Consider the following 13,997-nt stretch of genomic DNA (forward strand, 5'->3'; position numbering starts at 1 on the left):
TTTGTTACTAGAAATATTAAAACCCATAAAAAGTGCGGTGCAGAAATTTTTCAGAATATGGTGCTTATAAAACAAAGATTTTCTCGTGATTGTACATGAAGTGTGAGTTATATGGCCTTATAATTCGCTTCCTCGCCACTGCCTCTAACAGTAGTCTGCTCCACGACCACAGTCGAGTTGCACAGGCGCCGTCCGGTCGACTCTACCGCCAGACGTGGGCTGTCTGGGCGTCGTGGTGCCCCAAGAGGCTGCACACCCGCGTCTGGCTCGCGTCCCACCAACGTTGATCCACTGTAACCCTGTCCATCTCATCCTCCTCCTCGGTCCTTTCACTAACGACTAGCTCATACTCTGGAACACTTCTGCCCACACCTCTACCGACTCACAAGGCTGTATGGCTCGAGTCACACAGATTAAGAAGATATTTATATTATTAACAAGAAAAACATTCTTGAGAAGACGGCTAATCATCTATGTGGTCTTTTAAAATAGTCGTGATAAGAGACCAAATTGTTTTTTAATACGGGCGTCTGTCTTAAGTAAGATTGTCCAGTGTCAGCCATTCAATGCCTACAAGCACGCCAACCGCCACTCATGGGGTATGGGCGCCAAGCTGCTCCATATCGGTAGCGTCTCGGGTTTTGCGTCTCCTTAATGACTCTGCCTAATGAAGGGAGGACTGCAGTGGACAGGGAGGGTCGTGTGTGTGTGTGTGTGTGTGTGTGTGTGTGTGTGATTCGGATGGGGGGGGTACTAAGGAGACCAAGTACATGAAGGGAGAAACCGAATAAAAGTCCCGTGAAACACTCTTGCATCTTCCCGTTCAACCCAAAACAAAACAATTAAAGCGCCATTAAACACCAAAAAAGACCAGTTTGCACACCACTTCTTTCTTTACCTCCTCCTCCTCCTCCTCCTCCTCCTCCTCCTCTCTCATTGGACATCGCACTACACATGTTTTTTTCTTTCCTACATTACTCTCACTTTTCTACGGATCTGTTTGCGAGCCGTTTCTCTCTCTCTCTCTCTCTCTCTCTCTCTCTCTCTCTCTCTCTCTCTCTCTCTCTCTCTCTCTCTCTCTCTCTCTCTCTCTCTCTCTCTCTCTCTCTCTCTCTCTCTCTCTCTCTCTCTCTCTCTCTCTCTCTCTCTCTCTCTCTGTTTGTTTTTCTTTCCTACATTACCCTCACTTTTCTACGGATCTGTTTGCGAGCCGTTTATCTCTCTCTCTCTCTCTCTCTCTCTCTCTCTCTCTCTCTCTCTCTCTCTCTCTCTCTCTCTCTTTTCTTTTATAGCCCTTCTCATTACCCTTCCTTCCATATCTCTCTAACTCTCTTTCATGTTCTTTAATTCTCTCATCATTCTCGCTCTTACATAACTTACGTATCTGAATTTTTTAGCGGCATACGAAAAAGTGCACGAATGATTTACAGGCAGGAGCATACGACATTACTTTTGAATACGTGCATAAAGAGAGAGAGAGAGAGAGAGAGAGAGAGAGAGAGAGAGATAGCGCGTGTGACCGTAGTACTGGTGGCGGGAGAAAAGAGGATGTGTGGAATTTCAAAAGAAAGGTAAAAGGGTAAAATAATGCAAAGATGAATCATAAAGAGAGAGGGGGAATAGAGGGGAGTAAAGGGGAAATGGGTAATGGAGAAATGAGCCGAGGGGAAAGTGTAGGATTAAGTGGTATTATGAGGGGGAGAGGTGGAACGTATACATATGCCTTGGATGTCCTACGATTAATAAACCAGAAATACGCGGGAAAAAATCTCTCTCTCTCTCTCTCTCTCTCTCTCTCTCTCTCTCTCTCTCTCTCTCTCTCGAGGATGGTCTATATTGAACCACGGCTGGCGAGGTTCAAGGGTTCGCTATTGAGTCCAAACTGTGAGGTCAGGAGCGGCGGAGAGGCGGCGGTGTGGGGGGCTGGAGGCGACGGGGTGGTGGAGGCAGCGGAAGGTGAAAGTAAAAGAGAAAAAGCAACTGAAGAAAGGAAGAGAGTAACAGGGCGAGGTGAGGGAGGAAGGCCATGTCATGGGGGAGATAGAAGAGGAGATACAATGCAGGAAGGTCCACAGAAGCAGTCGTAAAACTGGCAAAGAATATCAATGAAAGAGAGAGAGAGAGAGAGAGAGAGGGAGGGGATGAGCCTAGAGGGTAAAGATGGTAGGGTTTCTTTTTTCATCCCCGTCATGGTATCGACCTGCGGAGGCAAAAGAGGCGCCCTTCTGACCTCCTTCTCCAACCAAAGGATTCTTCTTTCGGGGAACTCCAAAACAGTTTGCAAATATTAAAGCTGACTTGCGCGCTATCGGAAACTTATGTTGCGCCTTATGACTAGAGGAGGAGGAGGAGGAGGAAGAAGCGGAGGAGATGGAGGAGGAGGAGGAGGAGGAGGAGGGGAGGAGAAGAAGGATAGTAGAGGAGGAGGAGGAGGAGGAGGAGGAGCAGGAGCAGGAGAAGTATTGTACATTATAGAAAGGAGAAATGGTTATGTCTCTAGAGAAGAAAGGGAAGCAGAGAAGAGAGTGGGAACTGAACTATCTTGAAACATCGCCTTTGACACGGCACACACATACATTCATTCATGCATGTATAGATTGGTAGGCAGATGTAATATGTACCATCAACTTTAAATCACACACACGAGAATTTGAAAAGTAAAATACTATATATCTTTAATACAACACATCATTCGTCATTCTGTGTGTGTGTATGTGTGTGTGTGTGTGTGTGTGTGTGTGTGTGTGTGTGTGTGTGTGTGTGTGTGTTTAAACCCTCGCACCTACTACCCTTTGTTTTCCCGCTCCTGGTGGTGGACAGGCGCTGCGGGTTGGTGCTGCTGGCTGGGATGGGCGTGGCACCAGTGTAGGGAAGCAGGAGGAGCCGAGAGCCGTGCAGTGCAATGCGAGGTTGCGACCAATAAACGCTCGCTAAAGTTTGGTCGTCTGTTGAATGAGCTCATTTGTGTTCGAGGCAGTAATTCGAGGGAAAGTTGAGACGCTTCGTTTGTGTGCTCAATTTCTAGAAGCTGCCTGACACTCCAAGAAAGATGAATACTAAATCTGTTTGTTGTATCTATCATTATTTGGGAACGAATTTCTTATCTCCTTTTTTCTAACTTATTAATCATTTATTGTCCTGCCTAATTTAGTAACGCTAAAAAAATTCTTTGTGTCATCCTTGTTGTATTCCTGTACCGTTTAAAAGACGTCTAGATGAGAATTTTGCTTTTGCCAGCCTTAACATATCTCCTGTACCATTTACAAACCACCTTTCATTCTAATTGTAACCACAACTTCATGATTTTGCTTACGTCAGCCTTGTCATCGTATCCCACATACCACTAACAAACCTCACCATTCCTCACCACACCTTTGTATTCCAGGCTGTTCGAGAACCATTCTGAGCTGATCACGCTGTTCACCAAGTTTCGGCAGCTACGGACGCGGGACGAGCAGGCCGAGTCCCTGGAGCTGGCCGAGCACGCTACCATGGTCATGAACTCCATCGACGAGGGCATCAAGGCCATGGACAACGTGGATTTCTTCTTCGGCCTCCTCCACCAGATCGGCGCCTCCCATCGCAAGATCCCGGGCTTCAAAAAGGAGTATTTCTGGGTAAGGTGGTGCTAAAGGCTTAAAAAGAGAACAGCATCATGAAGCGAACGTAAGGACGAAAGTATAACCAGTTACCCTGAAGTTGTACCATTTTAATCTTTTTTTTCTGCAGTCTTAGGTAATTTGGTTCGTATTACACCTATTCCATTGCCTCCGTGCTTGATTTTGGTTGCAGGGAGGATGGAAGGCGTGAGAAGAGGCATCACGTGGTATTAAAAAGGATAAAGAGACGTACATTGTGTGGAGTTTCTGTAATGATAATGTGGTAAATGTTAGAGGTGTTATTAGCACTTATTACCCTTTATTGTATGTGTGTGTGTGTGTGTGTGTGTGTGTGTGTGTGTGTGTGTGTGTGTGTGTGTGTGTGTATTATTGCCACCACCTGCTGCTCATTCTATAAATGATTATACAGTCATGTGGTGCAGTTGTTATAGAAGTGGTGGTGGTGATGATGGTGGTTATCGTAACGGTGTGGTGGAATTGTGGTATTCGGGATATTGTGATGTTTGGGAGGTCGTGTTGGTGATGATCGTGGAAATTTGGCGTGTCTGTTTGTGAAGATAGTAGTAGTAGTAGTAGTAGTAGTAGTAGTAGTAGTAGATGAGAAGAACAAACTTAGCAAGAGCGCGGCAGATGCACTGTCATTACATAATTTCAAGAGAAGTTTGGGTAAATAAGGAAGATAATGGCAGTTGGTAAGTTTTAAGTGCCCGGAAGTTGCCTTGAGTTGACTATGTAACGTCAGTGTCATTAGCGGTTGAAGGATTACCTGTCTCTTCATTCTTACCACCTCTGATTAGTGTTTGTCCGGCAGAAAATCGAGCACCCGTTCCTGGAGGCGGTGCGGCTCACGCTGGGTGATCGCTACACCGACAACATGGACAACATCTACAGGATCACCATCAAGTTCCTCATCGAGACGGTGGTGCGCGGCTACGAACTGGCTGAGTCGAAGGAGCCCAACGACAACGAGAAGAAGGCGATCAACTCGGAGGAAGGGAACAGCAGCTCCAAGATGGACAAAGGGTCTTGAGAGCGGCCGGCAGGGGGAGGAAGCCAGCCGGAGGTCATTACTACACTGCCGCCTGACCAACAACACAAACACCACCAACAACAACACAGCGCACATTCGGTTCTCGTGACATGTAGAGTTACGGCTCAACCCACCCGATGCAGCGTGACCCTGGCGGGACTGTGAGGCAGTGCAGTGCTGAGCCTTCTGCACGAGGCGTCTTGGTGTACTAGTGATCAAGTAGTGTAGCTTTGTAACTGTTTGTAACGTCGGCCAAGAACGGTCAGGCGCTCGATACCCAGGCGGAGCTGCCGCAGCACTGTCTGGGGTCGGGCGCCTGACACACGCACGCAGATAAACGTATAATGTTAGGTACTTGCTGGAAAACCTTAATTTTTAAGTAAACTGTCTGAGCTGAGAATACGAAGTTTTTATTGTGTTGTTCTCTTATATATATATATATATATATATATATATATATATATATATATATATATATATATATATATATATATATATATATATAATAGGAACATGATATTTATCGAGAAAGCTTATTTTCGTATAGAAATATGAAAGAGGACGGTGAGTTAGTCGCTCCTGGCCGCTGTAATTCGTATTTCATGAACATCGATGTCAGTGTCGCTAACATACCAATAGGATATCTGTGTTGCAGATATTGGAAACGTCCCATATAGTTGTGTGTTGTACTTCATAACGCTGCCACCACCGGCAGCAGGGTGAGGAGAGGGGAGGGATGGCGCAGCATGGAGTGGCCGCCGCCGTGCCGCCCACACCACCGCTTCCTTTACTGTGGCCAGCGTGCCACACGCGTCACACGCTCTTGATGGTCCGCCAAGACTCAGCCTTTTATTTATTTATTTTACATCTTCATTCCTGCAGTGACTTTGTGTTTGATGACTATGTGTGTGTGTGTGTGTGTGTGTGTGTGTGTGTGTGTGTGTATCCTCTTGATCTTGTATACTCAGGGAAACGAGAAATTTGTTAAGACATGTTAAGAGGAGGCTTATGGTATTAAAAATCTATTACTAAGTGATGTGTAGCATTTGGATACACACATCAACTTTTGTTCAGAATCATTAAGTTGCACTGTGAATCGTTAGACAGTTCGTTGTCATCACCGGCAAAACATACGTAGCAGTAGTAAGGAGCAGATGAAGGAGCATTTCACCAACAACTCGGAACAAGAATGCGTATACCATTGAATTTCATATCCATTGTGACCAGAACGAAAAATAATCTTTCACGCTATGCAGGCTTGTTTGATTTAATTGGGAGGCATATACCAGTATTCCAGCTTGCGTTTGCAGATTAATGGAATCTACGTTTTTAGAGAACCTTGTTCCTCCGTCAAGGATGTTTGGGTGTTGCGGCAGCGGTTCATCTGATGGTGCTCGTGTGGCGATAACGGTTTATATGATGATTACCCGTGATCATGTTACTACAGTTGCTCTCATTATTCATTTTCCAGCGGTTTATGTCCATGCTTAGTCATGTAATATGTAACAGCCAGGACAGCGGTGCAGGGAGCGCACTTGGGAGGTGGAACGTGAAGGAGAACCACCAACTTATGCACTAGCCGTACCAAACGGTGCTTAACATCTCTTGTCAGACAGGAAGTGGTGTGAAAGAAGACATTCAAGGAAGTTATATTTATTTTATAATGTTGGACGTGAAGAAAATAGATTTCTGGAAATTAGGAAGACTACCATGGCACGAGTCACCATAACAGCCACTATGATAACTTACAACATAATCTTTCCATGAGTATTTCTAGTAAAGTCTGATGTTAACTGCCTCTATGATCTGTTCAAACTGTCACCAGGATAGTCCAGACTTTCCACTTCAAGGCAAAAATCAGGTGTATGATAGAGAGATGCCGTCAGTGTTCACCAGTACCAGTTCTGAGGTGGTGCAGAGGCGCGTTCGTGGTACAGCGCCCTAGCTCGCCGCCCCGATAGCCCCAAACCTCCTGCTTGGAGAGAGGGGGGAGGGGAGGGCTGTCGGGGGGTGCCAAACAAGCGCCGAGGAATCTCATGCATTAGTGTTACATTTAATGTAGGCCAATAGGGAAAATAAGAATGCCACAATTTGTTCATATATCAACCGCGGATCATTGCAAATCACAGTATCTCACTCAGTTTTGGTGAGTGTACAAGTCACCTTCACGCTGGTGTCCAGTGTACTGTTGCCGCAGGTATGGGTACGCCCCACGCCAGGGTGAAGAGCATCGTCACGTATTTGGCCTCATTCTGGCATTCCTCAATGTGTTGTATATAGTAGCATAAGGCAGGAGAGTCATGTACCAAATCCCATCCTCAAGTAGCTTAAGTCTCACGAGTGTCAGTCATGCCCGAGTAGTGTTAGCGTAGCGGTGTGAGAGTGGGTGTGCATAGTGCGTGGTTAGTGCAAGGCTGCCCTCAGAGGGTGGCGGCGCCCACGCGGTGCCCTAATAACACTGTAGAATGAGCCCAACTTGTGCACACGGTTGTTAGGAGACGCGTGTGTGCAATAAATGTGCGTGTACCGTGTTAATTTTCTAGTTATGTAGAGAAAATGCAGAATTGTTGCCAACCAAAAAAATACACACTGACGGTGGGACGCTGTGACCGAGTTGTACTGAACGATTTCAATGACGACCAAGCAAATATTAACACCAAGATCTCAATGGAAGGGTAACATGTATCAAGCAACAACCTCGCGGCGCCCCACCATCATACTCTTTAAGAATTGGTTATATTGGTGTCTCTTGAATAATAATATTTAAATACATATGTGTAGGATTAAGAGATGATCGTGAAATTCCTCGGCAAACTATAAAAAACAAAAGGCTTTATGATATTTACCTGCAGTAACTTTGCAATATTAGTAAAGGTAAATGTGTTGTTTCTTAAAGTACTGATGCATCTCAACACATCACCTTGATTTACAAACAGAATGGAGACGAAATCAATTTTATATCTGACATGACACGACTTAAACTTTACATCACCACCGCCACCATCACCACCACCACCACGGGGTAGATAAAGCAGCAATTGGCTATGAAATGGAAACCGCGTCATTTCAGAATTACAACTCTCTTTGTTCTGCATTTTCTTGAAAGATGACATGCGGTACCAGAGTGATAATGAATGGTGATGGTGGAGACAGTGAGGTAGGAGACGTCACTGCGGAACATAAGAAGAAGCACAGAGAAAGAAGAAAGAGCGGTAAACATGTTAGTCTTCATGAGGCTGTGTGTGATAAGCTGCCCTGATAATAAACAGCCATTCCAACAACGATATATTAATTTGTCTTTGCAACTGAGAAGTACATGTTTGCTCCTATCTCGCCATCTTGTCTCAGCTCTGACGTAAATGAACAGGAAGAATTTACTTGTATTATATTGATTTTTTACATTTTCTCTCTCTCTCTCTCTCTCTCTCTCTCTCTCTCTCTCTCTCTCTCTCTCTCTCTCTCTCTCTCTCTCTCTTGATTTGTTCTGCTCCACGTGTTCTGTGACGAGAGAACACTTTACTGTTGGTAAGTGTTTGATTACTGTTGACATACTGATGTTGAATTATTACATACTGCTATGGAGTCAGGAGTAAATGACTATCATACTACGTCATCCTAAAAGGAACTTATTTCACCGAGACTGATGAAGAGGATTATGAATGATAGTGTGTGTGTGTGTGTGTGTGTGTGTGTGTGTGTGTGTGTGTGTGTGTGTGTGTGTGCGAGCGAGCATGCGTATTTCTCTTTTCTGCGTATATGCTCTTACAAAACAGGCCCTTCCAACAACAACAACAACAACATGTCCTTTTTTTTCTTTACTGCTAAACACATCCAAAGTAGGAAGGTACAAGCCTTGGCTAGGAGTGACCTTTGTTGTGTATGTTGGAGGCTGTCGGCCGGATTCTTAAACAGTACCTTCGACGAAGGCTACACAGCAATGTGGCCTTCTCGGAAGTCATATTCGTAAATGTTGCGCTCCCTTCCTGGCTCCCTTCCTTCTCGAAGGTAACGGAGGTGTTGTGTTGGTAAACCTGTGCATCTTTCTTGTCCGGGAAATTATAAAATGATTATTAATTCAATGTGATTTGATATTATATGCCACGAATATTATCCCACATTCATATATTTATTATTAATGCGTTTAGCGAAATAAACCATGAGTATAATTTGATGGTGATTGGTAGCAATGTTTGTTTACCATCACCTCAGCTGCTTGACCCACGCATTCCAGACCAGAGGCGGTCTAACCGTTCCACCACAGGCAACATGGAAGCGTGGTTTATTAAGACTTGGTGAGCCAGGGGAAAGTGCTTCTGAATAAGAGCACAGATGGGTATGTAGTGGCCTTCAAATGGCAGGCCTGGGAGAGAATCGTCATCTTTAACTGTACAGGTTATGGGCCTATGGTAAGAGGACTGTCCACCAGCTGTCTATATAAATGGGTATTTATCAAGCGATAAAGACACAACTGATCGTAAGCTAAGGCAGATTGAGCAAGGACCAGCTGCCTTCACCTATATGAAAGAATCTGTCAGATATATTGTTCTTTATGGTACTCCAAACAGTTATATACTTTGAACAACTGCTGGATAGATGATGAAACAGCTGTTTCAATGCTTACATAACTAGAATTCTGATAGAAAACTTGGAAGATGATGTTGTTCTTGGGTTTGGTTTCAATCACAATTTTTGTAAAGTAGGCTATTTCAACGATAACCTGTATATTTTCATGTTCTAAAATCAATTAGTTTACAAAAATAAAACTAATAATAGTAGGTATTTAGCAAAGTTTATGCGAAGGTAATGACGAAGATATGGCGGTTCACCTTTGGGGAGAAGCTAAATCCGGCCTGAGCGTTGCCTTCCCGAACTGCAGGAAGGCAGCATTCTCTCTAAAGATTACAGATCTCTCCCGGACGGTATCCTTCAACTGGCGAAGGTGGAAGGCATTGTTTAAAGGAATCCGGCCGTGAGCACCAATGAATGTCAGATGTAACATTTAGGTGTGACTTCAAGGTTGGGCTTAGGCGAGGGGACAACAAAAACTGATAAGAAAAGAAAAAAAAAACACTAAGATAGCAAACACCAAAGGAAATAGTTCAAATGCAAGTCCCAGATTACATAATACCTCGAGACGTGTTTGACGTAAGAATAAATAAATTATGTGTAGCTCTAGAAGATTAGATAAGAAGAAAAAGAAAGCTCAGTTAGCGTGTAGTATAGATCATACACTAGAGTATTTACTAGCTGTTTATGTAAGATATTTATCCCCCAAAGAAGACGTGTATGTGCTATTGTAGATGATCAGCAGGAAAGTGTCTTCTCTTACCTGGTAACTCTTGAATCTACTCTACATTTAACATCATGGCTTTTTCCATCATTTATTTATTATTATTTTCATTATTAGTGTGTGTGTGTGTGTCTGTGTGTGAGTGTTCAAATTCTTTACCTGATATAAATATGATTACTAATTGTCCAAGTCTCACGTTGTTTGCCACGTGTTGACTTGGCGATCGTAGACTCGTAACTCACACACTTCAACCAGTTTAGTTATTGGCTTCCAAAATTACCAATTCGTATTACCATTGAATTATGTTCTTCCTTAACCTTGAGAAAAAAAGAAAAATTTATTATACGTAATGTTAATATATGATCACGATTTTACCATAGTTGTCTTACGGATCCTTTTCAAACTGAAAATTAGTGTTATTATCTTTTTTTTTATCACGAAAACACTTGCATCTGTATTTACCAAGCAAGAAGATATTTTGGTCCTTGTTCATTAGTCTTATAATATGCATTCCCATTTCACTTATTGTCTACAAAAATAACCTCAAATGTATAGCATTTTTATTAATATTACCAATTCATTATCTTAACATTATAAAGTGGACATATGTACGTTTTTTTTCATTTCACATTTTGCTTGGAAATCTTAAAAAATCAGTGAACTTTCCAATTTAATGAGTTAAGATAAAAGCCTGACTTGGGGACAGACATTCTTAAACGAACCATCCCTTGAAGAACCTCCTAGTGTAGCACAATGTATTCCTTACTCAGAAACTCATAAGGTGACTAAATTTGAGTGCATGGAAGGAGGTTTACTGATATCTAGCGCGGTAGCAGTGGTGTGGGCAGCGGTGGCAGAAGCGGCGGCATAGCTCAATAGAACACGCAAGAGTAGGCAAGATAAAAACTATTAATAATGATAATATTGATACCGTTATTATTTCGATAATGGGAGTAGGAGCGCATTCTCAAGCACTTCGTCATCCATCTCTTACCTTTAACAGACTGTAGTGGTTACTGGGGTTTTCCAATTGTATTTTCATGATTCTATTGAAGATGAGCAAGGATTCTGCGTCATCAATGGAAAAATCTCTCTTGGAAACCTCATTCATTGTATCTCTATGGTCTCTGAAAATAATGACGATGAAGGAACGAAGCGTCTAAGAATACGAACCAGCGGTAATGTGTCTTGTGCAAGTGTTAAACCTGAAGCATGTTGTGTTCAGAAGTACAGCACTTACGACCCTTCTTTGTAATCTCTCTCTCTCTCTCTCTCTCTCTCTCTCTCTCTCTCTCTCTCTCTCTCTCTCTCTCTCTCTCTCTCTCTCTCTCTTGGCAGTATACTTAATTACTACAGTAAGATCTTTCCTCTTACATCATATTTTTTGAAAGTCTGTTATTTTGCCATCGGTAACACAACTCTGTTCTAATCACAAAATTGTAAACAGGTTTGGGCTTCAAATTTGTGTGTTTGTGTGTGTGTGTGTGTGTGTGTGTGTGTGTGTGTGTGTGTGTGTGAGCAAGTAAGTGGCCACGATAAAGCACTGCCCCGACTTTCCGTGTGCCCCTCGAGAGTGCAATCTACGTACAGGTTGCCACATAAATGAAGTACGTATAGTATTGTAAAAAGTATGTACTACTATGGATTAGACTCTTAATGAAACTGTACTATATGCTTAGCTGATTATAGTGTCCTATATTAGATCACTTGTGTAGTGTATGTAAGAAGCCAACATATTTTTCTGGATATATCTTGTTTTTACCAAATGCTACAGGTGAATAGCAAATACATGTAATGCTCATACATGCTATATATTACTGTGCTTGGCTCGCTTTCCTCCGTTATATCTAATTTTTGCCTTTGTTAAGCCGACAGTTAGTCGCACTTTCAATTTCCTTAGAAATTAACTAATGAAACTACGTTTTTGGATAATTTTTTTTTTTAATATGTAAACTATAATTTCTTTCTAATATTCTATCTTGAGTGTTGCCCAAGTTACATATGATTTTGATATTTACTTACACATGTTATTATTCTGTTGTAATGATCCAAAGCAGTGAGCTTCAGATTAAGCTTTGCAAAATAAATATGATCACTGTAGGTGTTACAGAATGCATGATTTTTTTTTCTACCTAGCAAAGCGACATTTTCTTGGAATAAAATACAGTGATCGTCTTTCCAAATAATTAAGATGGAAATTATCAGATTCAGAACCCCAATATAGACTCACTTGTTGGTTTGTCATTCCCATCAGCTTGTTGCATCAGCAGCATGCTCAGCAATGCACCAAGGACATCTGTGCAGCTCCCGGGCCTGATGGCGTGGGGCAGGATAGGAACTAGTCTTATTTCTAGCTGTAATGAATGATGATGTGTATATGGCGTTTGTTGTGTAAGGTCAGTGTAGGGTCTTCAGTCATTAACGCATGCTCAGTCTTCTAATTCTGCCGTGAGTGAGTTGCAGTGTAGACATGCACGGGCTGATTGTCTTCAGCAGAGCTGGGCGAGACCTGAAGTTGCCACCTCGTATAGTAGACGTCTTGGTAAGACGCTGTCTGCAGGTCGGCTTGGGATCACGATTTGTCTTCATTTCTTATTATACATATGTACTTTACTCATTATACTTTACGCATAAACTGTCAAAGTTTTAAAATAAAAGATATTTGTTACTGTGGTTAATGCTTCATATTCCTGTGGTTAGGATTTATTCGATCATGATTATTATTATTATTATTATTAATAATAATAATAATAATAATAATAATAATAATAATAATAATAATAATAATAATAATAATAACAATAATAAAAAAATGATAATAATAATAATAATAATAATAATAATAATAATAATATTAATAATAATAATAATAATAATAATAATAATAATAGTAATAATAATATTGATAATAAATGATGATGATGATAATAATAATAATAATAGTAATGATAAGTATAATTATAATAATAACTAGTTAATGATAATAACACCGCGAAGCGGAATGACATCATAAGCACTGAAACGAGGGAGGTTGATATGGCAACAAATAGTGGTACCAGATGGAGTTCTATACGGTAGATAAGATTAATGTTCTGTCTTTCCATATCGGGTATAACTAATCAGTAGCATATAATCTGATTATAGGTTACTGATAAATAAATCAGTAATTCAATATATTTAATCAAGTCTGTTACACTGTTAACAGGATAAAAAGAAGAATTGATAAGATAACGCAAATGTTTCATGTTTTCATGTATAGGATATACCGAATCTTACGAGATTTTAAACCAGTGGGTGTCATGTTTATTACACTTAGTAACACGAAAATTGAGGTACATTAATAGTGAAGTCCTGTACACATTCAAGTCTTAAATAATGGTTTCACTTAATTAAGTGAAAGACGTATTACATATTTCAGCACTCATCAAACTGATAGTTCGAGAATTATCAGAAGTAAATACCGTAAATACCTTCAAGCCCTGAAGATTGACAAACCAACACTATGAATGAACAAAAACGTCACTCTCTAAGATACCATAAACTCATATATTCATTTCAAAAACTACTAACAACAAAACTATAAGAGAAGCCGCTCCACCAATCAGAAACGTCCAGCGCCATGACGTCACAACCCGAATAGATAATTACCTTGCGCCTGACTCAGGGAGGTGTACTGGCTGAAGGTGGCGCAGCACTGCAGCCACTTTGCCTCCTTGGCTCGCTGTGACACGTCGAGAAAACGATTCACCACGTCCTGCAGCAAGCAGCCTCAGGGTGGTAGGGTTTGGGTGTTTCTTGTGCAGCTTGCATTGTTTAATATTGCTCTCGACAGAGTCCTCGTTGCTGACAGACACCACGTCGGCTGGGCATTGCGTCTTCTTTAATGACTCACTTTCCACAGGGACCTAACGTCACCACCTGGGTAGGGTTGTGTGTGTGTGTGTGTGCTCACACCTACTATACTGGAGGTCTCTCTCTCTCTCTCTCTCTCTCTCTCTCTCTCTCTCTCTCTCTCTCTCTCTCTCTCTCTCTCTCTCTCTCTCTCTCTCACTTCGAC

At 41.9% G+C, this 13,997-nt stretch overlaps 1 protein-coding gene across 3 annotated transcripts in view; it reads left to right on the forward strand.

Moving 5' to 3' along the window:
- LOC123499544 (neuroglobin-like) overlaps window positions 1–12,613 on the forward strand; it is a 267,612-nt gene extending 254,999 nt beyond the window's left edge. For all 3 annotated transcript variants that reach the window (XM_045247648.1, XM_045247649.1, XM_045247647.1), the window contains exons 2-3: window positions 3,386–3,617; window positions 4,432–12,613. In XM_045247648.1, coding sequence (XP_045103583.1) covers window positions 3,386–3,617; window positions 4,432–4,650 — 451 coding nt within the window. In that variant the 3' untranslated portion in view covers window positions 4,651–12,613. The remainder of the gene's footprint in view (window positions 1–3,385; window positions 3,618–4,431) is intronic.
- The last annotated feature ends 1,384 nt before the right edge of the window (window positions 12,614–13,997 follow it).

This window comes from Portunus trituberculatus, chromosome 50, assembly GCF_017591435.1.
Source record: "Portunus trituberculatus isolate SZX2019 chromosome 50, ASM1759143v1, whole genome shotgun sequence".
NCBI classification, from domain to species: domain Eukaryota; kingdom Metazoa; phylum Arthropoda; class Malacostraca; order Decapoda; family Portunidae; genus Portunus; species Portunus trituberculatus.